Source organism: Pipistrellus hanaki (genome assembly GCF_964339955.1).
Source record: "Pipistrellus hanaki genome assembly, chromosome: 5".
Lineage (NCBI taxonomy): Eukaryota > Metazoa > Chordata > Mammalia > Chiroptera > Vespertilionidae > Pipistrellus > Pipistrellus hanaki.
In genome coordinates this window covers 91,583,679-91,609,836 of record NC_140507.1, presented here as the reverse complement: position 1 = coordinate 91,609,836, position 26,158 = coordinate 91,583,679, and the positions used below count along the sequence as shown (strand labels likewise).

General features: G+C 52.1%; 2 protein-coding genes across 5 annotated transcripts; one reads left to right on the top strand and one right to left on the bottom strand.

Annotated features, from left to right (window-relative positions):
- Positions 1-232: 232 nt before the first annotated feature.
- Positions 233-18,304, top strand: MRNIP (MRN complex interacting protein). 4 transcript variants are annotated; one of them, XM_084885285.1, is made up of 5 exons: positions 233-374; positions 1,437-1,496; positions 6,527-6,615; positions 11,457-11,538; positions 17,389-18,304. In XM_084885285.1, the coding sequence occupies exons 1-5, from the start codon at positions 309-311 to the stop codon at positions 17,863-17,865; spliced, it is 774 nt and encodes a 257-aa protein (XP_084741411.1). In that variant the 5' UTR covers positions 233-308; the 3' UTR covers positions 17,866-18,304. The 4 variants fall into 4 exon arrangements, with proteins under 4 accessions (XP_084741411.1, XP_084741409.1, XP_084741408.1 ...); XM_084885283.1 differs by having other exon boundaries at positions 11,433-11,538; XM_084885282.1 differs by having other exon boundaries at positions 233-551.
- Positions 18,005-26,158, bottom strand: SQSTM1 (sequestosome 1). The gene is made up of 8 exons (XM_084885266.1): positions 25,894-26,158; positions 24,062-24,157; positions 23,421-23,650; positions 23,194-23,335; positions 22,408-22,488; positions 20,925-21,136; positions 20,477-20,672; positions 18,005-18,745 (listed from the first exon to the last, which is right to left on the bottom strand). The coding sequence occupies exons 1-8, from the start codon at positions 26,093-26,095 to the stop codon at positions 18,588-18,590; spliced, it is 1,317 nt and encodes a 438-aa protein (XP_084741392.1). The 5' UTR covers positions 26,096-26,158; the 3' UTR covers positions 18,005-18,587.

Here is a 26,158-nt window from a genome sequence, read left to right as displayed (position 1 = left end):
GCGGCCGGAGGCCTGGCTCTGGCGGCGAGTCCCGGGGAAGCGCCGGCGCAGACGGAGAAGCGACTGACTGGCTCTGGGTCGGACACTAACGCAAAGCACCGCCCACGCTCCAGAGCGCGGCCCCGGCGCCGCAGGGGTCCAGCCACCCCAGGGCACGCTGGGGGCGGGGGCGGGGCGAGCGCCGTGGGGGCGGGGCCAGGCGCAGGGCGCAGGCGCACACGGCGGGCGGGGGCGGGGCCCGGGGTCCGGAGGGCGCGGAGGGCTGAGGAGCAAGGCGCCCGCACTCGCGGGCCGGGGACGAGGCCGCCATGGCGCCGCCTCCGCAGGCCCGGGTCCTGCGCTGCTGCCGCTGCCGCCTGTTCCAGGCGCACCAGGTGAGGGCGGCCTCCCCGCCCCGGGCCCCGGGCCCCGGGCCCCGGGCCCCTCCCGCGCCCGCCCGGCCCTTCCCGCCACGCGCCGTCCCGCGCGGTGCCCGTGGACCGGGACCGGCGATGGCGGTGATCTTGTCGCTTCTCCATGACGCCGCCCGGGCTTTGGGGTTTGCTTGTAAGGTTCGTAGAAACCGGGGATGACGGTTTCGGCGGAGACGGCTCCATGCAGAGCCTAACCCAGGTGGCTCTTTCCTGTGTGAATCGGGAGCGGGCGGTGCCACACTGAGGTGCCGGGCGCCCCGCCCCCTGTGCCCGCCGGGGCGCTGCCCCCTGTGCCCGGCGGCCCTTCCTGTGCCCACCCTCTGCTTATCCACCCTTCTCTGAAAAAGGATAGCATCAAACTTTAGGGCTCAGAAACTTTTTCATTTGTTGAAAGTAAATGGGAATCATTTCCACTAAAATGTTTTTCACATGTATGTAGTACATGCTCTGGTGGACCCGTTCAACTCTGAAAAGTGATTTGAAACCAAAGGGGAAAGAACCATTATAAATAATGGTAGTTTTCTTTTTTTCCTCCTTTATAAATAATGGTAGTTTTCTTTTTTTATAAATAATGGTAGTTTTCTTTTTTTTCCTCCTTTCCAGTTTTCATACCTTTTGTCTTAAAATTCCACTGGTTAAACACCCAGGGGCAATTGGTAAACAATAGTGGGGAGCCCTGCCAGTGTTTCCCAAACTTTTGACATATGTGTCCCCCTTCTATAATTTTCGTAACGCTGAGTACCCCTCGTACTCATGAGAACGTAGAATTAGGCGCAGCTAAGCACGGTGCAGTGCATATCCCCACCAAACTCCGGTGCAACGCGTACCCCCACCAAACGCTTCCTGTACCCCTGGGGGTATGAGTACACTTTGAGAAACACTTAGAATCTAGACTAAGTTTTCATATGTGTGTTGGTTTGTTTTTTATTTTTTTCCATTGACCTTTTAAAATTAGTTTTTGGCCCATTCCACCTGTTTTGAATAATTACCTAAGCTATATATATTTCTGAAATTTCATTGTAGATGAAAAAGAGTCTCAAATGGACGTGCAAAGCTTGTGGAGAGAAGCAGTCATTTTTACGGGTGAGTCCCAGGAGGCGGCATCTCCCCATGCGGGGGACTGACTCCCAGTCAGTACAGCTGGAGCCCGGCCCGAGGCCGGTTCCCTCAGGAAGTGGGAGGAATGGAGCAGCGGCTTGAAAGGTACCTTCAGGTGTTGACTCACTCAGCAAGTATTTGTTGAATACCTTTTGGTGCCAGCCACAGGAAGGGCAGTGACAGTTGAGCATGTGGCCGCTCTCGCCCTCACAGATCTGCTCATGTGAAAGGAAAGAGAAACTACTAAACACACAGGCACACACACGCACACCCATGCACATGCATGTGGTTTGAAACTAGACTGAGCACAGTGCAAGGAAAGTGAGAGCATAGGCCCACTGGCAGTGGGCAGACGGGTTGGTGGTTCCGGGAGGGAGTATGGGAGCTGGTGGGCCCAGGAAGTGGAGGCAGGCGGGATGCCAGGCTAGTGAGGGTGTGCACTGAAGTGACCGCATTCTAAGTGCTTTTACCTAACCCACTTTTTCTTTTTTATTTTAATATGTATTTTTGTGGATTTCAGAGAGGAAGGGAGAGGGGAGAGAGAGAGAGAGGGAGAGATACATCAATGATGAGCAAGAATCATTGACTAGCTGCCTCCTGCATGCTCCCCACGGGATTGAGCCCGCAACCAGGGCATGTGCCCTGACCAGGAATCGGATAGTGAGTGACTCAACCACTGAGCCACACCAGCTGGGCTAGCCTGGTTTTTTCAAGTCCATGTCTATTGACCCACCCAATCTCTTCAGCACCACTAACTGCCCTGCATTCGCTCCTCACTAAGCCACATTCGCCTGCACCAGCCCCGGATGCCACTGCTCCAGCCCCATGTCATCACTCCTTCAGCCATGGGAACTTTTCTTTCTGACTTAGAAACAATCCAGACCTGCTCCCCTCCCAGGCCTCTGTGCTCAGTTGGGGCTTCACCTAGCTCTTCTCATTATCCTGATCAGAAATTCCCTCAAAGGGCGTTCACCTGAGCATCGTCCATCGAAGACCGTAAGTCCCATGAGAGCAGAGGCCTTGTGCACGACTGTGTACTCTCGGCTCCCAGCACAGGGCCTGGTGCGTGGGAAGTGCTCAGTGAGTGCTTGCTGAGTGACTGAGTGACCAGTCTCCCATCATGGGCATTTCCGTTGCTATTAGTTCTTATTGTTGTGGACAACTTAGCAGTGAAGCTTCTTACAAATACCTTTCTCTTCACTTGATCAATTATTTCCTTAGGGCATAATCCAGAAGCTAAATTTCTGTTTCAGAGGGCATCTTTCAACCAAGGTTTTTCAGTTAAGAAAAGGAAGGAAGGAAGGAAGGAGGAAGGAGGGAAGGAAGGAAGGAAGGAAGGAAGGAAGGAAAGAAAGAAATAAAAGAGAAGAGAAGAGAAGAAAGACACTTGTAAGGCACTTCATCCTTGACTGTTTGAGGAACATGTTCCAAGAATTGAAAAGCTGCTGACAATGCAGGCACCATCTTTCCTCCCTTCTCCCTGCCTCCTCTCCTTCCCTGCCTCTCTCTCCCACACACAGTTCACCCTCCTCTCAGACGACAGCACGCTGTTCCCAGCCCGCTGGAATAGCAGAGTCCCAGTTACCAACTCCTGGGAGAAGTGATCTGATTGGTGCTGTTGACTCAGCTGTCCCCCTCTGGGCCAGTCAGCTGGGGAAGGGTGGGGCGGGGACATCAGTCAGCTAGGGTGGGTGCTGAGGCCCACTCTGAAATGGGCCTCAGAGACGGGGCTGGCTTAGGAGCTACAGACACCCGCAGAGTGCCTGCTGCTTGTTAGGTGTCGGCTTGTGCTTCTGAGTTCTCCCTGAGGAGGCTTTGTGGTCCTCGCACCATCTCCATGCATATGCAGTGGGTCTGACCTGTTGGCTAGGCCACAGTAACATGGACGCCAAAATTCAGTACAGATGGAGCCCTCGCCCTAAGCCTGTTCCTTCAGGGAGAGGGATGAATGGAACAACGACTTGAACACAGTAGAACCTTCTCTTGCTCTTATAACTGCCTTTGGAGGGGATGAGGTCAGCATTGTCACTCAGGACCACCGGCTTCTGTTTTCTTGAGGTTCTGATTCCCTGAGGCTGGCCTCCTGCTGCCTGCAGCCGCTGAGAGGGGCACGAGCCTGGAGGAGCTGCCCCCCCCCCCCAGGCTTTCAGGGGCCAGCGTGGGAGGGCTCACATCCCACTGGAAAGAACCTTTGTCATGGCCGCACCTGACTGCAGGGAAGACTGGGAAGTGGAGTCCAGTTTGTGCCTAGATAAGGGGAAAATGCATTTCAGTGTCAGCCAGTGATCTCTGCCATTCAGGAGAGCATACGCAGTACTGGTTTTGCCAGATGTGGGTTACATTCTTTTTAAACTTTGCCATTCCCCCTTCAGTTCCTCTCCTTTCACTCCCACTTGAACTTGAGCCAAAAGGGATTTCACTCTGGACCAGTCCGCTAACATGCCCATCAAAGTGTTGCTAACAACAATAGGTAGTGCTCAGTCCTCAACTGGCCTGACTGGGTGGTGGCATCTGTCAGTTTGTCACTTCCTCCTCCTGGAAACAATGTCTTTGCTTGGGTTCTAGTCATCTTGCTCCTGGGTTTCCTGTTTTCCTGGCTGTTTCTTTCAATCCTCTGCTAGTTTTTCCCAGCGCCCCAGCTTCTACGCCTCACCAAAGCCTACTTTCCCCACAGTCATCCCCATCTCTTTCTTAGATTTTATTTTTTTATTATTTCTTTTTTCTTTTTAAATTACAGTTGATATTTAATATTGTATTAATTTCAGGAAGTGGTTAGACATATTAAAAGGTGATCCTCCCTAATAAGTCTAGTACCCACCCGGCGTCATACAGAGTTATTACAATACTAGAGGCCTGGTGAACGAAATTTGTGCATGGGGAGGGGGAGGGTCCCTCAGCCCAGCCTGCACCCTCTCCAATCTGGGATGGCCGACTGCCCACTTAGGCCCACCGGGATCATGTTGAAACGGGCAGTTGGACCTCCCTCTCACAATCCAGGACTGCTGGCTCCCAACTACTCGCCTGCCTGCCTTCCTGATTGTCCCTAACCGCTTCTGCCTGCCAGCATGATCACCCTCTAACCACTCCCATGCCAGCCTGATTGATGTCTAGCTGCTCCTCTGCCAGCCTGGTTACCCTTAACTGCCCTCTCCTGCAGGCCTTGTCATCCTTAACTGCCCTCCCCTGCAGGCCTGGGTCCCTCCCAACTTCCCTCCCCTGCAGGCTTGGTCCCTCTCAACTGCCCTCCCTTGCAGGCCTGGCCCCTCCCAACTGTCCTCCCCTTCTGGCCATCTTGTGGTGGCCATCTGTGTCCACATGGTGGCAGCCATCTTGTGTGTTGGAGTGATGGTCAATCTGCATATTACTCTTTTATTAGATAGGATAGAAACCTGGTGCATGGGTGGAGGCCAACTGGTTTGCCCTGAAGGGTGTCCTGGATCAGGGTGTGGAGTGGCCTGGGCAAGGGGCCTGTGGTGGTTTGCAGGCCAGCCAAACGGAGGCCCTGGTATCGGGTTTATTTGTCTTCTACAATTGAAACTTTGTAGCCTGAAGCAGAGCCAAGCCTCCTGCTTGCTCTGTGGAGGCAGCCATTTCTTTTTTTTCTTTTTTTTTAAATATATTTTATTGATTTATTACAGAGAGGAAGGGAGAGAGATAGAGAGTTAGAAACATCGATAAGAGAGAAACATCAATCAGCTGCCTCCTGCACACCTCCTACTGGGGATGTGCCCGCAACCAAGTACATGCCCTTGACCGGAATCGAACCCAGGACCCTTCAGTCTGCAGGCCGACGCTCTATCCACTGAGCCAAACCGGTTTCGGCGAGGCAGTCATTTCTGTTGGAATTTATGTATCTTCTACAATTGAAACTTTGCAGCCTAGAGTGAAGGCCTGAGCCAGCCAGGGCTGCAGAAGCTTGGCTTCCTTCATCACCCAGGGAAACCCTAGCCTCCTGCTCATTCGGCTCAGTGGCTGCCACCATTTCTGTTGGAATTTATTTACTTTCTATAATTGAAACTTTGTACCCTTGAGTGGAGGCCTTGGCCGGCCAAAGTATGCGGAAAGCTTGGCTTCCTCCATTGCCTGGGAAACCCAAGCCTCCCTCCTGCTCTCTGTGGCTGCAGCCATCTTGGTTGTGGTAAATTTGCATACTTGCTCTGATTGGCTGGTGGGCATGGCTTGTGGGTGTAGCGGAGTGGTGATTAATTTGCATATTACTCTTTTATTAGATGGGAGGATTATTGACTAGGCTGTACTTTATATCCCTGTGACTATTTTGTAGCATCCAATTTGTACTTAATCCCTTCACCTTTTTCAACCCTCTCTTAAACCCCCTTCCATCTGGCAACTATCAGTTTGTTCTCTGTATCTATGAGTTTGTTTCTGTTTTGTTTGTTCATTTATTTTGTTTTCTTTGATTTGACATAGAAGTGAAATCATATATATTTGTCTTTCTCTGTCTGACCTGACCATTTCACTGAGCACAGTATCATCTAAGTCCATCCATGTCTTTGCACATAAAAGGTGTTCAATAAACATGTATTGAACAAAGGAGTGATTGCTAAATGAAAAAGAAGTATCATTTTAATTGGTATTCCTTTGATTCTCAGTGAGGGGAATCATTTCATGTTAATCGGCAACTTGTGTAACTTCTCTTATGTTCATTAACCATCTTGTGTGGGGTTTGGGATCGAGTTCAGTTTGGCTATGTAAGTTTGGAGTACTAGTGAGCAGCCAAATAGACTGAAACTATTTGTTGCCTGAGACTGTGGGTTTGTAAATCACTCCAGGGCCCAGCTACAATATTTTAAATGCACTGATGAGATGACAAGAAAGTGAATAACTATCAGGGGTCAAAAATGAAGCAAAAGTCAAATTCCAGAATAAGCAGTCAGTCACTGATTTCTGCACAGAGCTTCAGGCATGTGGGGGTACAGCTATTCCCCTTAAGGTGCCTCTCAGTCCTGTCAACACTTTTTAAAATTAATATTTTTGTGTATCTGTTTGTTTCTCAGGCTTACGGTGAGGGCTCTGGTGCTGACTGTAGGCGTCATGTCCAAAAATTAAACCTGCTGCAGGGCCAGCTCTCGGAGGTGTCACCCAGGTAGGTGGTTGAGGGCCTGGCTGTCTTGCCCTGTTTTCGGGGAGTGGCTCGTGGAGATCTGTGTGGAGAAATCCCTGAGATTTCAGTCTTCCGATGCATCAGTCAGACACCCCGCACAATCCTCCCGCTGAAAACAAGTCAGTTTGGAGACCAGGCACTTTCAGCATGGCATGGCCTAGCATGCTGGTGCGGGCGTTTTAAATCCAGCTGCCTTTTTTTAAATCCTCATCCACGGCTATGTTTATTGGTTTTAGAGAAAGAGGGAGGGAGAGAGAAACATTGATTGGTTACCTCACATACACACCCCTACCGGGATCAGACCTGCAACCTGGGTACGTGCCCAATCTACGAATCGAACCCACAACCTTTCGGTGTTTGGAATGACATTCTAACCATCTGAGCCACCTGGTAGGACCCAGAGATAATTTTTTTCCCCCAGTGATAATATTTTAAATGCACTGATGAGATGACCAGAAAGTAAAAAACTATCGGAGGTCAAAAAGGAACCAAAAGCCGCCGAAACCAGTTTGGCTCAGTGGATAGAGCATCGGTCTGTGGACTGAAAGGTCCTGGGTTCGATTCCAGTCAAGGGCATGTACATTGGTTGTGGGCACATCCCCGGAAGGGGGTGTGCAGGAGGCAGCAGTTAGATGTTTCTCTCTCATCGACGTTTCTAACTCTCTATCCCTCTTCCTTCCTCTCTGTGGAAAATCAATAAAATATATTTAAAAAAAAAAAAAAAAGGTGCCAAAAGCCGAATTCCAGAGAATAAGCCCCTGGCTGCAAGGCGAAGGGAGTCCGCGGCCCTGGAGCGCCCCGAGAGGCTGGGGTGTCCAGAAAACAGACAGAGCCTGCTGCTCGCTCTGTGGGAGGTCCGCAGGACACCACCACATAAAGCTGCGTCCCCCAAACCTACGCCCTCAGCATTCAGTAACTGGAAATGCACTCCGCTGCAGCAAAAGCCCGCCTGGGTTGGCCTTGGCACTGGCCCAAGAGGGCGTATTGCTCCGGGATTTTATAAGCACGGGAAGCTGCCACATGTCTTTTCAGCCTTTTCCATGTGTGAAAAGCCTCAAGCTGAGATTTTATTTTCAAACTGTCCCAGGAAGCAGAGGTAAATGCAGCTCCCCTCTGGAGCAACACATTTCAGTCCCCTCAGATAGCATTCCAAGGAGTATGTACTCACAGTCATTAAACACTCAAGGAAGCATGTCCTCTGAGAAAGAAAAAAAAAAAGCAAAAGACAGACTTCAGAATTTATAATGTAAGTTTACTGTATTTCATTAAATAAAAGGGAAGGTTGGTGATAGGAGCAAGAATCTTTAAGAATAATTGAGTTGTTTTGAAAAGAGAACCAAAAATAGTTTGTAGAAATGGAAAGTACAGTCATTGAAACTAAAATTGTAGTAGAAAAGTTAAATAGATTAAGTTAAATAGATTAAGACAGAAATGGAAGATAAAACCGAAGAAATTATTCAAGAAGATAAAAAGGTAAAATATATGAGTTGAGAGCCACAGAGGATACAGAGAAGAGTTATTGTAAGAGTAAAAAAATTGGGCAAAGGCAATATTTGCAGAGAGAAGAGCCATTTTCTAGAATCAAAGGTATTCATTAGATCCAGGAAACAGTAAATCCCAAACTGGAACAAGACATTGTGGATGTAGGAAATGCTAGTGGACCTATACAACAGCTACTAGAGCTAAGAACTTAATTTAGCAAAATTACAAGGACACAGCATCAACATACAAAATTTAATCTTATACAAATGCAGTAAACGATTGGAAAATTATTGTTAAGATCAAATATTATAATAGCATCAATAAATGAAATACATATAGACATAATAAATATAAAATCTGTTCAATAAAAACTATAAAACATTGCTAAGAGAAATAAAAGGATCTAAATTAACGAAAGATGTAATATGTTCATAGATTGGAAAATCCAATATCATTAAGAGGAAAGTTCATCCTAAATTGATCTTAGAGTAAACCTAATCTCAATCAAAACTCAAGCAGCCTTTGTTTTTTTGTAGAAATTGGCAAACTGATCTTAAAATTTATATATATCTGCACAGGACCTAGAATTACTGAAACAGATTTGATAAGAAGATTGTTGGAATACTTCTACAACCTGATTTCAAGATTTACTATAACAAGAATCAAGATATTGTTGAAGGGCTAGACACACAGATACCTCAGAAGGTGAATGAGTATACATTGTAGTATATTCATTACAGTGGAATACTGCTTGGCAACAACAACTTGGGCAAATCCCAAAACACTGAGAAGTGAAAGAAGCCAGACACAAAGACCACATACTGTGGGGTCAGCCATTTTCTGAGGAGGGGATTGCCTGCAAAGTCACAAGGGAACTTTATTGGATGATGAAAATCTTATTTATTTTTTTAATATATTTTTATTGATTTCAGAGAGGAAGGGAGAGAGAGAATAATGAGAGAGAACCATCGATTGGCCACCTGGACGCTCCACAATGGGAATCAAGCCTGCAACCTGGGCATGTGCCCTTGACTGGAATCAAACCCAGGATCCTACAGTCCATAGGCTGACTCAATCCACTGAGCCAAACCTGGTAGGGCAGGTGATGAAAATTTTCTATGCCTTGTCAATTTTATCTTAATAAAGTTTTTTTTTTTCAATATCTTGATTGGGGTAATAGTTTCAAAGGTATACTTTCTCAAAACTTAGTAACTGTACACAGAAATGGGTGCATTTTAGTGTATATTAATTGTCCTATATAATAAAAGAGTAATATGCAAATTGACCATCACTCCAACACAAGATGGCTGCTCCCTTGTGGACACAAGATGGCTGCCACAAGATGGCCAGCAGAGGAGGGCAGTTGGAAGGGATCAGCCAAGCAGGGGAGGACAGTTGTGAGCAATCAGGCCAGCAGGGGAGGGCAGTTGGGTGGGACCAGGCCTGCAGGGGAGGGCAGTTGGGAGGGACCAGTCCTGCAAAGGAGGGCAGTTCGGGTGATCAAGCCTGCAGGGAAGGCCAGTTAGGGGTGATCAGGCTGGCAGAGTAGGGAAATTGGTGGGGACCCAGGCCTGCAGGGGAGAGCAGTTGGGGGGGACCAGGCCTGCAGGGGAGAGCAATTGGGGAGGACCAGGCCTGCAGGGGAGGGCACTTAGGGGTGTCCAGGCCTGCAGGGGAGAGCACTTAGGGGTATCCAGGCCTTCAGGGGAGGGCAGTTATGGGTGACCAGGCCAGCAGGGGAGGGAAGCTAGGGGCAATCAGGCTGGTAGGGGAGCAGTTAGGCATTAATCAGGCTGGCAGGGGAGTAGTTAGGGGGTGATCAGGCTGGCAGGCAGAAGCAGTTAGGGGCAATCAGGAAGGCAGGCAAGCAAGAAGTTGGGAGCCAGCAGTCCTGGATTGCTAGATGTCCCAGATTGGAGAGGGTGCAGGCTGGGCTGAGGGACACACACCCTGTGCATGAATTTGGTGTACCGGACCTCTATACATTAATTAGGTAATTTTAAAAGTTAAGGAAAAATGTGTCCTTAGACACAACATAATAAAATTGGAGAACACAGAAGACAAAAGGAAGTGCTGGAAAGCAGCTGAAGAGAAACAAGATCACTTATAAAGGAGCACTAGGCACCCAAGTTCTCAGTGGTAACACTGGAAGCAAGAAGACAGGCCAGCCAAAACCGGTTTGGCTCTGGATAGAGCGTCAGCCTGCAGACTGAAGGGTCCCGGGTTCGATTCCAGTCAAGGGCACGTACCTTGGTTGCGGGCACATACCCAGTAGGGGGTGTGCAAGAGGCAGCTGATTGATGACTCTCTCTCATCAATGTTTCTAACTATCTCTTCCTCTCTGTAAAAAATCAATAAAAAATATATTTTCAAAGAAGACAGGTCAGAATCCCTGGACTGTTGAGCACAGTCCTTTAGTTGATGAAGTTGTGTTCTGGAATCATAGGAAGGTGAGCAGTTTTGGTTGACAGCTGGCAGGAACCGCTCAAGGGAAGGCTGGCGTAGCGACCATGTGCACAACAGGAGTTCCATGCCTCATCTCATTTCATAATCACCCTGAGGGTCATCGGCTTTTTACAGATGAACAATCTGAAGTAGAGGTGCCCTCACTTGGTAGAGTTTGTGGTTCTCGAAGTTCCATAGAGAGTTCCGATCCAGTCGTACAATAGCCTGTCTGACATGGATGGATGTGCCTCCTGCCCAGTCAAGGTTGCCACTGGACAGCAGCCCCACTCAAGGCTCCTCCCTCCTCTCTGTGAGAGGCCTGGTGTGCCTGGAGGTCTTCTGTGGCCCGTTGAGCTCAGATGCCTTCTCTGTGGAGTGGCTGAGATCACACGGTGGTGCACTCGCGTGCCCATGTGAGGAGCACGTCTCCATTGCCGGGGGAGGGACTCTGTGCCACAGGAGTTCCGAGGACATTGGTCTCTGTTTCCCAGGCCCTGGACGGGGCATGTGCATACATGCCTCATTTATCTTCACAGTCACCTGTGCAATGTTACCCCGTTTTGGATGAGCAAACAGTAATGAACCCAAAGTCACACCATGATAATGACAGCCAGTCATTGGCAAAGCCAGGATGCAAACTGGTCTCTGGGTTAAGTGTCGCCCCCTCTATGTCACTTTTCCTGCTGATGGCGGGCTCAGCCAGCCTACCTCCCAGGAAGAAGTGGTCCTTTTACTCGGGCCTTGTGAACTGCTAAGAGGTGACTGAGTCACCTCAGAATAACAGTAAGATACTACGGTCCCTCTCGAAGTCTGGGCCTCCTTGTCAGGTCCTTGCATCTTCCTGTCCTTCAGCTTCCTGTCATCTTACACAGGTATCTGCACTATCTTTCCCTAAGGTCTCTGCGAGAACCCATAAATGCTGACGAGGAAAACACGGAAAACACGGGTTCTGCGCAGGCTGAGCATGTGCGTCTGCAGGTAAGCCAGCAGCGCCTGGGGTTCCTTTTCTCTGTTCCTCAGACACTTGTTCTGTAAATGCCTGTTGATGCAACTGAATGGCAGGCACTTGGCTTAAAGCTATAGGGAACACAAAAATGAATAAACCTGCCCCCTTTGTAAGGGAGACCCCTCTCTGTATACAAATAACTACAACACTCTCTTCTCTGCTTGAAGAGCTCCTCTGAACTTAGCTTGAACTTCACTCCCTGTGCCTCTCCCCGCCCCACGTCCCTCGTGCTCGGGGCACACTGGGGAGAGAAAGGACAGGATGCTGTGGTGAAGAACCTGAGGTTCTGAGTTCCTGCTCTCTGGCCTGAGCTCTCAGTGGAGCTCACATCTGTTCTGTCCGGTGCCTGTAAAGTAGGTGCTCAAATTGGGGAGCTTGAGTGATGGATAGGGTGACGCCATGATATAGCCAAGGTGCCATGGTAGGTGGAGTGCTGTGTCCTGTCAAGGACAGGAGTGGGGGCAGCTGTCACACAGACAAACTCCCTGCCTACCTACGAACAGAACCCTGCCTCTGCTCACGGAATCGCCTGGCAACATGCTCTCCCCACAACATTCTGACAATTTTATCATAAACAGAGAAACCAGCCTTGAACACACCACTTCAGCACAGCAGTTCTTGCACTTTTGGGTCTCCATTTCCAGTTTTGTCCACTTGGCCTTAATTTTATATCGTTCATATCATAACATTGTTTGCATCCTGGAGTTTTCACTTGTCATTCTATGTTGCTATAATTTTAAGTGCTTTTCATTTTTAAAAAGTTACCTACAGGAGATAATGGATGTGCCAATATTTATTCCTTTATTGGGCATTTGGGTTGCTTCCAAGCTTTCTCTGGTATAAATGCAGCTCCTGGGCCAGGGAGCATGGAGCTCGCCAAGGTCTTGCTGCGTGGTGCCTTGCAGCTTCTGATGTGTGTGTTGCTGTGCACTGTCCCCAGTGGTGTCCCCACATGGGTACCTGTACTAGCTCACTTGGTGTGGATCACCTAGACTGCCCTCGTTCAGGGAAGAATTGGCTTCAGCCAAAGCCTGTTTGGCTCAATGGATAGAGCGTCGGCCTGTGGACTAAAAGGTCCCAGGTTCGATTCTGGTCAAGGGCATGTACCTTGGTTGCGGGCACATCCCCAGTAGGGGGTGTGCAAGAGGCAGCTGATCAATGATTCTCTCTCATCGATGTTTCTAACTCTCTATCCCTCTCTCTTCCTCTCTGTAAAGAATCAATAAAATATATTAAATAAAAATAAAAATAAAGAATTGGCTTCATGAGGGCGGATAGAAACCAAGATGGCAGCATAAGGTAAACACCTAAATGTAGCCTACCACAACAATTTAAAAACTGCTGCTGGAAAACAGAGCGGACGTCGTCCAGAACCACCAGAAAGCTGGCTGAGTGGAGGATCTACAACTGGGGAAAAAAAGGGAGGGACGCTGAGCCTCAGGAGCTGTGGAGGTGCGGAGATCTGCGCGCGTGGAAAGGGCGGGCGGCCGAATACACTGCTGGCTTGCTTGCGGTGTGAGGAGAGGGTGGGCAGGAAACTCTCAGCTAGCTTTCTTGTTCAGGAGGAAAACAAAACCTCCTGATTGCACTGAGGTCCAGCTCCGGTCAGGGGGAGTGTTGGACTCTGAGGTGCGTGTGGCCAGCAGCCATTGCCGCAGGACTCAGAGAACAGGACCCTCTTGGGGTGGGGGAAACCAAAGCTTGTCTGCACCACCCTGAGACTCCGCCCCATCCAAGCTGAACATAAGCACAGAAGCCCTCCTAGTGGGGACACTGCTGATCCTCATAGCCAATTGGCTTGGAGATCAACTCTCCCCAGTGATACCAACAACAAGCAAGGCTTAATTACAACAAGCTGCACATACAGCCCACAAAGGGCTGTACCAAGAAGGTCCACCACAGGTAACTGGGGAGGCTGAGCTACTGGGCCCTGCTAGGACACCTAATAAACAAAGCAACTCCATCATCTCAGGGAAGCAGCTAAAATGCAGAGACAAAGAGGCAGGCCTCAACTGAAGGAAATGGAGGAAAGCAAAAGACTGGATATAGAGTTCAAAACCACAGTTATAAGGTTCTTCAAGAATTTCCTAGAAAAGACTGATAAATTGAAAAGGGATCAACTAGAAATTAAGCATACACTGACTGAATAAAAAATATTATACAGATACCTAAAAGCAGACTAGAGAATTACAAGATCCAAGATTTTTTTTTTTTGCAAATTCAAAGATTTTGAATACCAAGAAGCAAAAAACACTCCTCCAGAAAAGCAAAAAGCAAATACAATACAAAAAGTTGAAGAGAGTCTAAGAAGCCTCTGGGACATCCTCAAGCATACAACATAAGAATTATGGGTGTCCCAGAAGAAAAGAGAGAGCAAGATACTGAAAACCTATTGGTAGAAATAGTGATAGAAAACTTTCCCCACCTGGTGAAAGAAATACACTTACAAGTCCAGGAAGCACACAGAACCCCAAACAAAAGGAATCTAAAGAGGACCACACCAAGACACATCATAATTAAAATTCCAAGAGCAAAAGACAAAGAGAGAATATTAAAAGCAGCAAGGGAAAAGCAGTTAGTTGCCTATAAGGGAGCACCCATAGGATTGTCAGCTGATTTCTCAACAGAAACTATGCAGGCCAGATGGGAGTGGCAAGAAATATTCAAAGTGATGAATAGCAAGAACCTACAACCAAGATTTCTCTACCCAGCAAAGCTATCATTCAGAATTGATGTCCAGATAAAGAGCTTCACAGATAAAAAGAAGCTGAAGGAGTTCATCACTGCCAAACCAGAATTATATGAAATGCTGAAAGGTATTCTTTTTAAAAAAAATATATATATTGATTGATTTTTTTTTTTTACAGAGAGGAAGGGAGAGGGATAGAGCTAGAAATATCGATGAGAGAGAAACAGCTGTCTCCTGCACACCCCTTATCAGGGATGTGCCCGCAACCAATGTGCATGCCCTTGACCAGAATCGAACCTGGGACCCTTCAGTCCGCAGACTGACATTCTATCCACTGAGCCAAAATGGTTTCGGCTGAAAAGTATTCTTTAAGAAGAGAAAGAAGAAGATAAAGATAAAAATTATGAACAACAAATACATAACTATCAACAAGTGAATCTAAAAACCAAGGGAATAAAAAATCTGATGAACAGTATTAACTGGTGAATATAAGAGAATCAGGGGCATAGAATGGGAGTGGACTGACAATTCTCGGGGGAAAAGAGTGGGGGGTGTGGGAAGAGACTGAACAAAAATCTTACGCCTATGGATGAGGACAGTGTGGGGGAGGGGGGTGAGGGCAGTGAGTGGGGGGGAACCTGGTGAAAGGGAGCTATAGAGGGAAAAGAGAGCAACAATTGTAATAATCTGAACGATAAAGATTTATTAAATTAAAAAGAAAGAATTGGCTTCATGAGCAGAGCTGGCAATGTAAGTATGGCCAGAGCAGCTGACAGGCCTGTGGCTTCGGCTGAGAGTGGGACAGACCTTCTGTGTGCAGGTTTCTTCCCCAGGCAGCGTGTGTTCTGAGTGGGGCCCCTCTAGACCCAGGTGCGTCTTACTGGGCTACTGGGCGGGTGCTACTGGGAGGTAGATTTCATGTCAAAATAAGAACTTTGTAACAATAAGAAGCAGGAACAGAGAAATGGCTGCCTGGGCCATTACTGTGCATGTTACTGGCTGTGGGGCGGAGCTCAGCAGGCCCCAAGGAAGCTCTGCCGGATGACAGGTTCCTACCTGCACGTGGCATCAGACTCATGGTGATAGGATGTGTTCTCCTTTTAAAGCATAATGTTGTGTGTTTAAATATTTTTATTGATTTTTGAGAAAGAGAGAGAGAGAGAGAGAGAGAGAGAGAGAGAGGGGAACATTGATGGGCTGCCTCCTGCACACTGCCTACTGGGGATAGAGCCCACAACCAGGATTCGAACAAGCAAACCTGGCAGTGCACAACACCCAACCAACTGAGCCACAGAGGCCAGGGCAGGACTGGATTATTTTCTTTTTTAAATATATTTATATTAAATCCAGAGAGGAAGGGAGAGAAAAACATCAATGACAAGTCATTGATGGGCTGCCTCCTACATGCCCCCTATTGGGGATCGAGCTGGCAACCGGCGCATGTGCCCTGATGGGAATCGAATCAACCTCCTGGTTCATAAGGTGACTTTCAACCACTGAACCACACTGGCCCAGCAGGACTGCATTCATTTTTGTTTTGATAATCCTCACCCGAGGGTATTTCTCCATTGATTTTTAGGGAGAGTGGAAAAGAGAGGGAATGACAGAGAGAAGCGTCGATGTGAGGAGAAACACATTGATTGGTTGCCTCCTGCACATGCCCTGACTATGGTCCAGGCCTGCGAGGAGCCATTACCAGGGAGGTACGTGCCCTTGACCGGAATCGAACCCAGGACCCTTCACTCCGCAGGCCGACGCTCTATCCAGGCAGAACTGGATTCTTGATAGCACTTCCCCTGCCAGGAGATGGAGCCAGAGCACTGTGTCCTCCATGCAGCCCCAATGGCCAGGTCTAGGGGGACTCTGGGGTCATGTTAGATACCCAGAAGGTCACTGATGGAGGCCATTTCCTCTTCTGGTCCCAGTGACTATTTTAATTGTCATGCTTTGTCTCTGTCTGAAGCACCTCCTCCCTCCGGCCTGTGCGCTTCCCTGCCATGCTCATCCTCAGTGTGACCTCCTGGTCAAGGACATTTTGATGCCTGAGAGGCAGTCGAGGTTGACCAGCAGGGCTTTTCTGAGGACCGTTCTTGGTTGTGTGGAGTCCCTTCAGCGAACTGTCCACGCCCTGCCCTGGGCCTCCCCTTCATGAACACAGGTGTGCTCTTGTGCACCGATGCACCCTCCCCCCAGGACCTGCTCTCATTCCTGATGCTGCAAACCTAGCACTCACGGCCCCAGAAAGCAGGTCATGAGAGCCATGGGGGCCCAGGCAGAGAAACTGCTGGGCGTCTGGCGTGGCCACCCCAGTATGGACCAAGGCTGGCGCAGAGCATCGGCTCAAAGCCTAGAGGCAGAGGTCAAACTGGTGCTGCCACTCACTGGCTGTGTGGCCCTGATCTCCAAATTATAGACTGCTGTTCGTGGCAGTTGCTCATGTGGCCGCCCCTGGGCTAAACATGTTAACGGAGTTGTTTATTGCTCACCACAAGCCTGTGGCTAGTGAAGGCTCTGTGAGTGACTGACTGCAAGTCGGGGCAGGGCGGGCAGTGAGCAGACCCGCCTCCTCAGTACTGCCTGTCGTGGTGGAACTCGCTTGGCATGCGTCTGGTCCCTGAGGGAAGGGAGGCCAGGCCCCAGCACCACCGTCTCCCCCAGAAGTGCGCTCTGAGCAGCACCCCCACAGCTTAGCCCCCTCAGCACGGTTCTGGTTCTGGGCCTTCCTGTCTGCCTAGCCAGGAGCAGGCTGGATGGAGTCCATCGCTTTGCACACGGCTCCCAGGTCTCTCCCCACTCACCCCTCCTCTCAGGCACCCCCCTTCCTGATCCTAAGGTGCCCATGAGACGAGAGCCTGATCACCTGGCTTCCTTTTGGGGAAGCCTGGTCACGGAATTTGGCAGAGGACTTGGAGTGCAGTCAAGGGCATTTACTCGCTGTGCCAATCCCCAGAATCAAAGGCTGTCCCTAGGCTGCAGCTAGAAGACAGCACAGAGCAGAACAGCCAGAAGCCGGAGACAAGAAGCGGCAGTGCACGCTCAGGGTCCTTCCTCTTCCTGCCCCTGATCCTGCCAGACCACTGGCCCTCGTTCTGAACGGAGGACGCAGCCTCTCCTGCTTTTGTCTCCGTTGCAGGACCACGCTGGCCCGGCAGGGCCGGCCGGAGAAGGAAGCAGTCGAGAGGACGGGGACGCCAGGCAGCTCCCTGGCCCTTGGAGGGAACCATTACGACCTGCCCAGCAGGTCAGGGCCACGTCTAAGTGGGAACAATTTCTTCTGCCGCTTGGAACCTCACATGTGGACACAGCACCCCCGACACCCCTGCAGAGGGACCCCAGGCCAGCTGGGGCAGCACAGGCTGAGCAGGGGTCCCCCGGAGCTCAAACTGCAGAAGACGGGGGCCTCAGCAGGACACCCAGTCTGCCCCAGCTTCCTTGGGCCACACACACTGCTACGCCTAGGCCCAGGAGGCCCTTGGGGGAGACCCCTGAGCAGTGGGGTACAGGCCCTCAGGCAGAGGGTGGGCCCTTGGTCAAAGGGGCACATGAGGCCCGAACGGTGCAATTCTGTGACCTCTTTACCACTGGTGAGGACTTTGATGACGCTCTGTGAGCTGAGACCAGTGTGCTGTGCAGATGTGTTAAGTACCTGAGCCCTCCTCCCCTAGACCTGTCACTCAAACAGGGTTCCCCGAGGGGCTTTTCATTAGGGCTGGGGAGGATTTATGGGAACTAAGAACCGACAATAAACATGACTTTCAAACAGATCATCTTTTATTGCGACATCTTGGATTAAAAGTGCTTACACCATTTAATTGCAGTTGGTTTACAGATATGCTCACAGAATGACTACAAAGGATCTTCTTACTTTAAAAGCAGGTGACAGATTTGGAAATGAGAGCTACAATGGTTGAGAGACAGGCAGTGCTCAGTGACCACCCTGGGTGCCTGCCCTCCCATTCTTGCTGCAGGACAACCTCCTCCTGTTCCAGCTGAACTCTGAGGAAATCAGCTACACATCAGTTACGATTAGTCACTTAAAAAAAGAAAAAGCAACCCTTAGGCAAGATGGATTCTGGGCTGTTGGTGATGTCCTGGCAGGCAGGGAGATGGGAGGAGACCCCAGGCCCACCCTGGTGCATCCCACTTCCTCTCTCCCCTTAGTCACAAGGCTGGGAACTCCCTCCTGTCCTTGCCCTACTGCCCTAAATGGCTTCATGCATCCCACCCCGGTTCTGAAAGAAAAATGCAGAGTAACTGGCCCTTAGAGGCATGGGGTTCTAGCAAGCTCTACACACTGAGACCAGAAAGGGGTCAGGTGACGGAGAACAGCTGTCACAAGGGCGGCGGGTGCTTTGAATACTGGATGGTATCCAGGGCAGCCCCAATGTCGTAATTTTTGGTCTGTAGGAGCCTGGTGAGCCAGCCGCCTTCATCAGAGAACCCCATGGACAGCATCTGGGAGAGGGACTCAATGAGCCGGGGGTCAGCTTCTGCCGGAGAGAAGAGTAAAAGCCATGAGGGGGAGTCACTGGGCCCAAGTGTGACCCGCAGGCAACAGCTCATCCATCCAGCAAGTGTCAGTGCCTGCAGGGCCTGGCCCTCCTTCGGGCGCTCTGGCCCTCAGGCACACTCCAAGCCAGGGATGGGCAAGCTTTCCAGCTGCTTTGCAGGCTGCTGGTCTGTCAACCACACCATTCTGCCCTTACAGCATAAAGGCAGCCAGACAGTATCTAAACAAATGAGTGCTGTGTTGTGTTCAAATAAATTTGTATTTACGGACACTGAAATGAGAATTTCATCTGATTTTCATAGGTCTTGACTTTTTAACGAGGGAGGGAAATAGGCTAAAAGTGAGGCCTCATTTTTTTAAAATTGAGTTTGAGAGAGGAAAGGAGAGGAAGAGAGAAACATGGATTAGCTGCCTCCTGCACCCCTCCCACCTGGGATTGGGGTGTCCGGGCCAGAAGTGAACTGGCAACTCTGCTGCATGGGATGACACCCAGCCAACCGAGCCACACTGATCAGGGCCAGGCCTTTTTATTCTTTTAACTGATTTCAGAGAGGAAGGGAGGAGAGATAGAAACATCAATGATGAGAGAGAATCACTGACCGGCTGCCTCCTGCACGCTCCCTAAGGGGGATTGAGCCCACAATCTGGGCATGTGCCCCTTGACTGCATTTGGACCCAGGATCTCAGTCCACAGGCTGATGCTGTATCCATTGAGCAAAACCAGCCAGGCTTTGGCCATAGGCGCTAACTTCTTAGACAGCTATTATAAAGGTGAGAAAGGTGCCCTGGCCGGTGGCTCAGCTGATTGGAGCGTCATCCTGTACATCAAAAAGGCTGCAGCTGAAACCGGTTTGGCTCAGTGGATAGAGTGTCGGTCTGCAGACTGAAAGGTCACAAGTTCGATTCAGGTCAAGAGCATGTACGTGGGTTGTGGGCACATCCCTGGTATGGGTGTGCAGGAGGCAGCTGATCGATGTCTCTCTCCCATCGATGTTTCTAGCTTTCTATCCCTCTCCCTTCCTCTCTGTAAAAAATCAATAAAATATATATTTTTTAAAAGGCTGCAGGCTTGATCCCTGGTCAGGGCACATACATACCTAGATTGCAGGTTCGAGCCCCAGATTTTTAAAAAAATCATTCCTGGCTCATAGGCTGTAGTTTGTCTCCTCTGCTCTAGGCAGACAGACACCAGACAGGGCCCAAGGACCACAGCAGGCCCCAGGGTTTTCTCTCAAGTATTTTCTCAACACTGCCACGTGACAGCGATGAACCGAGCAGACAGGGGCTGCTCCTACTCAGCCCCTACTCAGCGTGAGCTCTCCGGCTACCGCGTCCCCACCTCCCCCTGCGGCCCCCTGCCTGCTCCTACAGGAGCTGGGCTGGGCCCTGTTGGGCCGGCACCTCCATGAGGAAGCTGAGGGCAGACTCGGAGTCCACTTAGTGGCACAGGGCAGTGCCAAAGCCAGGACCGCCGCTACGTCACAGCTGCCTTCATAACTGCAGGTTTGCTGTCATGTTTCAGAAGTTACCAAAAGTAGCTGCGCTTATAAGGGGCTCAGTATAGACACAAGTGGACAACATCAATTCCTGATTTCCTCTCATGTCAGCAGACAGCCCCACAGTAGAGAACAGAACGACTTTCTGTATTGCTAGACCGGTGGTAGGATCTCTGAATGAGAAAGGAAAATACAGCACTGCTGCAGTCACTTGCCTGGCGGCAGATGTGGGTACACGGCGGCTTCCTTCAGCCCTGTGGGTCCCTCCTGGGAAGGGTCCAGAGAGCTTGGCCCTTCAGACTCGGGCATTTGTAGAGACTGGAGTTCGCCTGTCGACGGGTCCACTTCCTTTGAAGATAAATGAGTCCAGTCGTCGTCTCCTCCCGAGCAGTTGTCAGACTCCATCTGCTCCTGGAACAAAACCCCATGAGCACAGGCCCTCGCAGCCCCCCGGGCCGCAGCCCCAGCCCCTGGGGTGCGTGGGGAAGACAGGCTGGCAAGCAGCTAGAGGAGTATTTTTCTTTACCAAGTCCTAGAGGAGGGGTCACACAACCACTGAGGTGCCAGACTTAACTATGCGCTGGAACTGGGCCCTGGCTGTCAGTGCTGGGAGGGGCTATGGGAGGGAGGGGGGGGTGTCTGGGGGAGGCAGGAGGAGCTTGCCTCAGGCTGCACACCCGACTGCAGCGTGATCTTGTTCATTTGCTTCTCCAGAGCCTGTGCGGCTCCCTCCATGGTGTCGTCCGGTTTGCTGGAGTCAGAAGAGCAGCTTCCTGGCTGCGAGCTGCACCGCTCTGCGCTAGGGCTGCCTGGAGAGACGGGTGTCAGGCGGCTTCTCTTCCCTCCATGCTCCACGTCAATGTCCACCTCGATGCCTAGAAGCCAAGGAGGAAACAAGACCCTATCCTCAGAGGGCGAACTGCCGCTTACAAAGCGCTCACATCCAGCCCGGAATCAGGAAGGTCGGGAAGCTGGCATCCACTCTGGACCTGAGCCACGCCGCCACAGGACGGCTCAGATGGCAGCCGACCAGCAAGAGGGCAAGTGGATGGTTATCTCTGACCTCCACGATCCCAAGGGCTGAACTCCCCAAACCCTGGCCCAAACCTTCCTGGATTCTAGGAACTCACTGCACCTCTTCCTCCAGCACAGCAGGACATTAACTGACACCCGGGTCAGTTCTAGAGCCAGGAAGTCCAGAAAGAGACCCTGCTTTCCCCTCACCAGGCAGGACAGATCTGCACAGAGGGCCAGGACCCAGGACCCAGGAGAGCCAAAGACCACGTGTGGCCAGATGCCCTCTGGTGCTGAGGGCACAGGAGCTCCGTGTGTATGCAGGGCAGTGATGTGAAACTGCTGCAGGCAGCACTGGAATTCTGCTTGGGAGGGATACTCTGCAGGCTGTATGCGGCTGGTGTAGCACCGCTGTCATTCTTTCAGACACTGGGTACAGCCTGGGACAGACACTTCCTGCCACTGCCGGCACAAAGGAGCTCCCTCCTCGCGTGAGGGCATGGGTCTGTGGTCATCTTGAACCAGAAGTTACCTGTAACCATTCTCACTGCCAGGAGGCCCAGCCCTGAGCACCCACCCAGACTAGCAGACACGCAGGGGTGCTTTCAGAAGCCTCAGAGACCACACCTGTCACTAACCCAGAGACCTGCTCTGAACCTGGCGTCAGGCAGAGCCCCTTCCGAGGTCCTCTACCACTCCCAGCTCCAGGCACTGGCATCAGCCCTGCCCTCACGAAGCACCAGGAAAGCTTGGGGTTGCAAAAGAGAGGGAGAAAAAGAGAAAAGGCATCTAAACTGACTAACTCCAAGCTCATATGAGGAGGAAATGCGGCTGTTCTCCAAGGACAAGGCAGGCAGAGTCGGCAGGCAGCCCTGCAACTGAGCCGGTCAGCCTCCCCCTGGGATCATTCCAGCAAGCCCTGGCTGACCCTCCTGCACTTGGGCAAGCTCAAGAATCTGCCGGGAATCCAACCTTGAGCGGCCTGTGGTATGGCGCTTGGCAAAGGTTGAGTGGAGGCCACCAAGCCTTACTAGCCACGTGGGTGTTCCCATTCCTCAGCAGTGTCTCCGCTGAAAGCTGCAGCCACTCCCACGCTGAGCTGCCAACCCAAGGACGCCAGGCCCACACTTACCTAGGGGGCTGAGGGCGGCTGCCACGCTCTCCCCCACGTTCTTGAGGAAATTCACACTGGGATCCTCTGATGGACCAGAAGCTTTGGTTTTTAAAATATAAAAACAGTATGTTTAATTCAAAGTGCATTTCTCAATGACCTTGTACCTATTGCAGTGCCATCACCTTCCTCCTGCACACTCCCCTTCCTGGGGCCTTTCCTGGCAGCCTGCAACCCCGTTCCCTCCCCCAGGCCACCTCCTGGGCCCCTTCACCCCCCTCTATCTGACCTTGATGATCGGAACCCCAAGAGGGGCTCAACACGCACATTATAAAAATACCAATCGCATCCTGGATATGTTATTTTCTCTAAATCAAATATCTCCATCCTTGTCCCAAAGGATGAGGTGAATCAAAGGACACAGTAATAAAACTAGAATCCAAAAATCTAGAATGCAAGCTATGTGTAGTTTCTAACTTTGTGACTGTGTTTATAAACACTTGACCTAATTTGGCTCTGACTTTCCTGACGTTACCAGATGCAGGTGTGGAAGGTGCTGAGCGGCTGGGCCCAGGCTACGTCTAAGGCAGGTGAACGAGTGGCCGTGGGCACTTGGGCACCTGCTTTCCCATTTGTAAAGCGAAGAAAGTGCTCCGCCCTCTACAGGCTTTGGTGCGGGTAAAATGACCTCAGTGCCTGTGAAGTGCCCAGCTCCGCGCGGGCACAGCAGGAGTTGGCGTCATGGGGAAGGCCCTCCAGCCTGCGGCCCTGCCACCCACCCTGCAGAAGCCGCAAATCAAGGCTCACCAGAGTCTGCGGTGGGGCTGGCCTGGGGGTCCCCCGCCCGAGGGGGACGTGGGCTCCAGTTCCCAGGCAGGCCCATCTCCCAGGCAGGCCACCCAAAGTGGCCGTGCTTCAGCTTCCGGAGCCAGCGGCTGTGAGAGAAGCCCTGTGGAAAGGAAATGGCGAGTGGCGCTGGTCAGGAGGCTCCCGCCACCGTGCGCCCACCCCGGCCCCCGCGGGAGGCCGCTCACCTCGGAGAGATGCCCGAAGGGGCTGGGGAAGGCGAGCTTGCTGTGCTCGCGGTGCACGCCCTTCCCCTCGCAGCCGGCACACAGGTCGTAGTCAGGGCAGACGCTGCACTTGTACCGGGTGCCCACCACGGGGCCATTGCAGCCGTCGCAGACCACATTGGGGTGCACCATGTTGCGGGGTGCCTCCTGAGCACACGGGGGGCGGTGGTCCCGCCGGCACTCCTTCCTCTCTGCATGGAGGGCAGAGAGCCATGAGGTGGGTCCCACAAAGTCTCCCCTCGTCACTCCCGGGGGCGGTCACCACTGTCAGCAGGCCCGTCCCGCTCTCCAGACAGAGTCCATGTGGAACTCAGATGCTCAGGCATTAAAAGTGACGCAGAACCTGCCGGGAGGGTCCCAGTGCCTGCGCTTTACCTGGGCTCGTGTGGCCCTGAGGGAGAAGCAGCAGAAGGCTGTGTCTGTACAGCTTTGGTCCTGCCCTTCGCTAAAATAAACCCACAGCCCCCAAAAAGCTGCTCCAGGCCATGGTCTGGGCATAATCAACAGTGAACCCAGAGATCTTCTGCCCGACCCGCTGTTGGACACCGACTCCTCTCTCTCAGGGAAGCACAGATGGCGGCGCCCTCCCCGCAGCCCCGCACCTTTAATGTAAATCCGGAAGAGGTCATCCTTCACGTACGCCAGGGCCATCGTCAGCTCCTCATCGCTGGAAAAGGCAACCAGGTCCCCGTCCTCATCTAGATGGTGGAGAGAGCACATGAGTGCCCGCCCTCCCTGCACACACCGGGCGGCGCCGGGGCGCTTCGGCTCTGCCTGAGCCACCTGAGGCCGGGGCAGCGCTGCGGCCAGACTGCCCCTGGCGCTGGCGCTGCGGGAATGTGCGGCTCCAGCCGGGGCCTGGCGCATGAGGAGGCAGAGTTCCCGTGTGCGCCGGCAGCAGCCGTAATGGCTACTGCCGTGCCTCCAGGCCAGTGCCCCTTCACTAGGGGCTGCCTCGGTCCACCTCTGACCAGCCCCAGACCCCTCTCCCGCCTGGGACCTGTTCCTGGGAAGCCAGCCCCTCCAAGGCCTGGGCCTCCTGTGGGTTAGGAGAGGAAATCAGCTGACTACATCTGCTTGCTTCCTTCCCCAGTGAAGCTAAAACTATGGATTTGTTTGCCGTCTCCTTTTCAGATGTTGGCTCAAAATGGTGTTAAAGGTCACACTACACCACACCTCTGCAGGCTGGGCCAGCTTTTGGGCCACCAAACTAGGGGCAGTTCCAAAAGGTGAAAACAACCCAAAACATCCATCAACTGGTGAACAAATAAACAAGTGTAGGTCCATACAACTGAGTAGTATTTAGCCACACACACCAAAAAAAAATAGAGCTGACACATGCTACAATACAGGTGTACCTGGGAAACATTATGCTAAGTTTTTAGAAAGCAGTTGTAAAGTCTACATATATATGTATATTTATCTGAAATATCCAGAATAGGGAAATCCATAGGAAAAAAAATAAAAAAGCGCATCAGTGGTTGCCTAGGGCTAGGAGGATGGGAGGTTTGCTAAAGGAGGAGGTCCTTTATAAGTAGTGGAAAGATTCTAAAATTGTGATCATGGTTGGTAAAAATTGTACGTGTTAGCCCCACCAGCATAGTGGTTGAGCGAGGACCTATGAAACCAGGAGATCATGGTTCCATTCCTGGTCAGGGCACATGCCTGGGTTGTGGGCTCCATCCCCGGTGTGGGCTGGCAGGAGACAGCCAGTCAATGATTCTCTCTCCCTCTCTGAAATCAATAAAAACATGTATTTTTTTAATTGTACACTTTAAATGAGCGAACTGTATGTATGGCATGTAAATTGTAGCTCAATAAAGTTCCTACAAAAACAAAACCAACTGGGGACGGGCCTGGCACTGGGGCAGCAAGGTCCCAGCGCCGCCCGCCCTCCAGCCCCGCCCCGCCCCGCCCCGCCACCAGTCCACACGCAGGGCAGTTCCGGACTCCGTCCCCCCCACACCGCCGTGGTTTTCAGCTTCCTTTCCCCCCAGGGGCGGGATTACCTCTGCACTCGGCGTCTGCCCGACCCCCCCTCCCGGCCCCCTCCCGCCGCCCCGCCGGCACTTGTTTACGTGCGTCACCCGCTCCCCGCCGCCCGGCGCCCCCGCCGGTCCCTCCCGGCAAAGGAGAACCCGCCGGCGCCGGCAGGCCGGGCTGGGCAGCGGCAAGATGTCAGCGTCCCCTGAGGGCCGCCTGACCGCCCGGGGCCGCCTGACCGCCCGGGGCCGCGCCGCCGCGGCACCGCCGAGATCTGCCGCATCATGGCGGGGGGAGGGGAGGCGCGGACGCCCGGGCCTCCGGCGCCGGACCCCACGGAGCCGCGCGGCCCCCGCTCTGGTCACTCGGCGGCCCCCGAGGTGGCACCGGGCACGCGGCCTGGGCCGCCAGGGAGCGCCCCCCGAGCCCCGGAGCCGCCGGCCGCCCTCACCGCGGTAGTGCGCCTGGAAGCCGCCGGGCCGCAGCGCGGGGAACAGGGCGGCGACGCGGCCCAGCAGCCGCTCGCAGGGCCCGCGGGCCGCCGCCTCGGCCTCCGCCTCGGGTCCCGGGCTGAAGCAGAAACTGAAGCGACGGATCTCGCGGGTCGCGTCCTCCTTCCCCAGAAGGTACGCCTTCACGGTGAGCGACGCCATCGCGGCCTGTGAGGAGCGGGAGCGGCTGGTGGCGGCGGCGGGAGCGGGCGGCTCTTGTACCGG

What these genes read in the sequence shown, in the direction of transcription:
- MRNIP (XM_084885282.1), top strand. Translation starts at nt 309, where the DNA reads ATGGCGCCGCCTCCGCAGGCCCGGGTCCTGCGCTGCTGCCGCTGCCGC. An exon ending in CTTTGGGGTTTGCTTGTAAG is followed by an intron (nt 552 to 1,436) that starts GTTCGTAGAAAC and finishes ATTTCATTGTAG; the next exon opens with ATGAAAAAGAGTCTCAAATG. An exon ending in CTCTCGGAGGTGTCACCCAG is followed by an intron (nt 6,616 to 11,456) that starts GTAGGTGGTTGA and finishes TCTTTCCCTAAG; the next exon opens with GTCTCTGCGAGAACCCATAA.
- SQSTM1 (XM_084885266.1), bottom strand. Translation starts at nt 26,095, where the DNA reads ATGGCGTCGCTCACCGTGAAGGCGTACCTTCTGGGGAAGGAGGACGCG. An exon ending in CTTCCAGGCGCACTACCGCG is followed by an intron (nt 24,158 to 25,893) that starts GTGAGGGCGGCC and finishes TCCACCATCTAG; the next exon opens with ATGAGGACGGGGACCTGGTT. An exon ending in CAGCCCCACCGCAGACTCTG is followed by an intron (nt 22,489 to 23,193) that starts GTGAGCCTTGAT and finishes TAAAAACCAAAG; the next exon opens with CTTCTGGTCCATCAGAGGAT.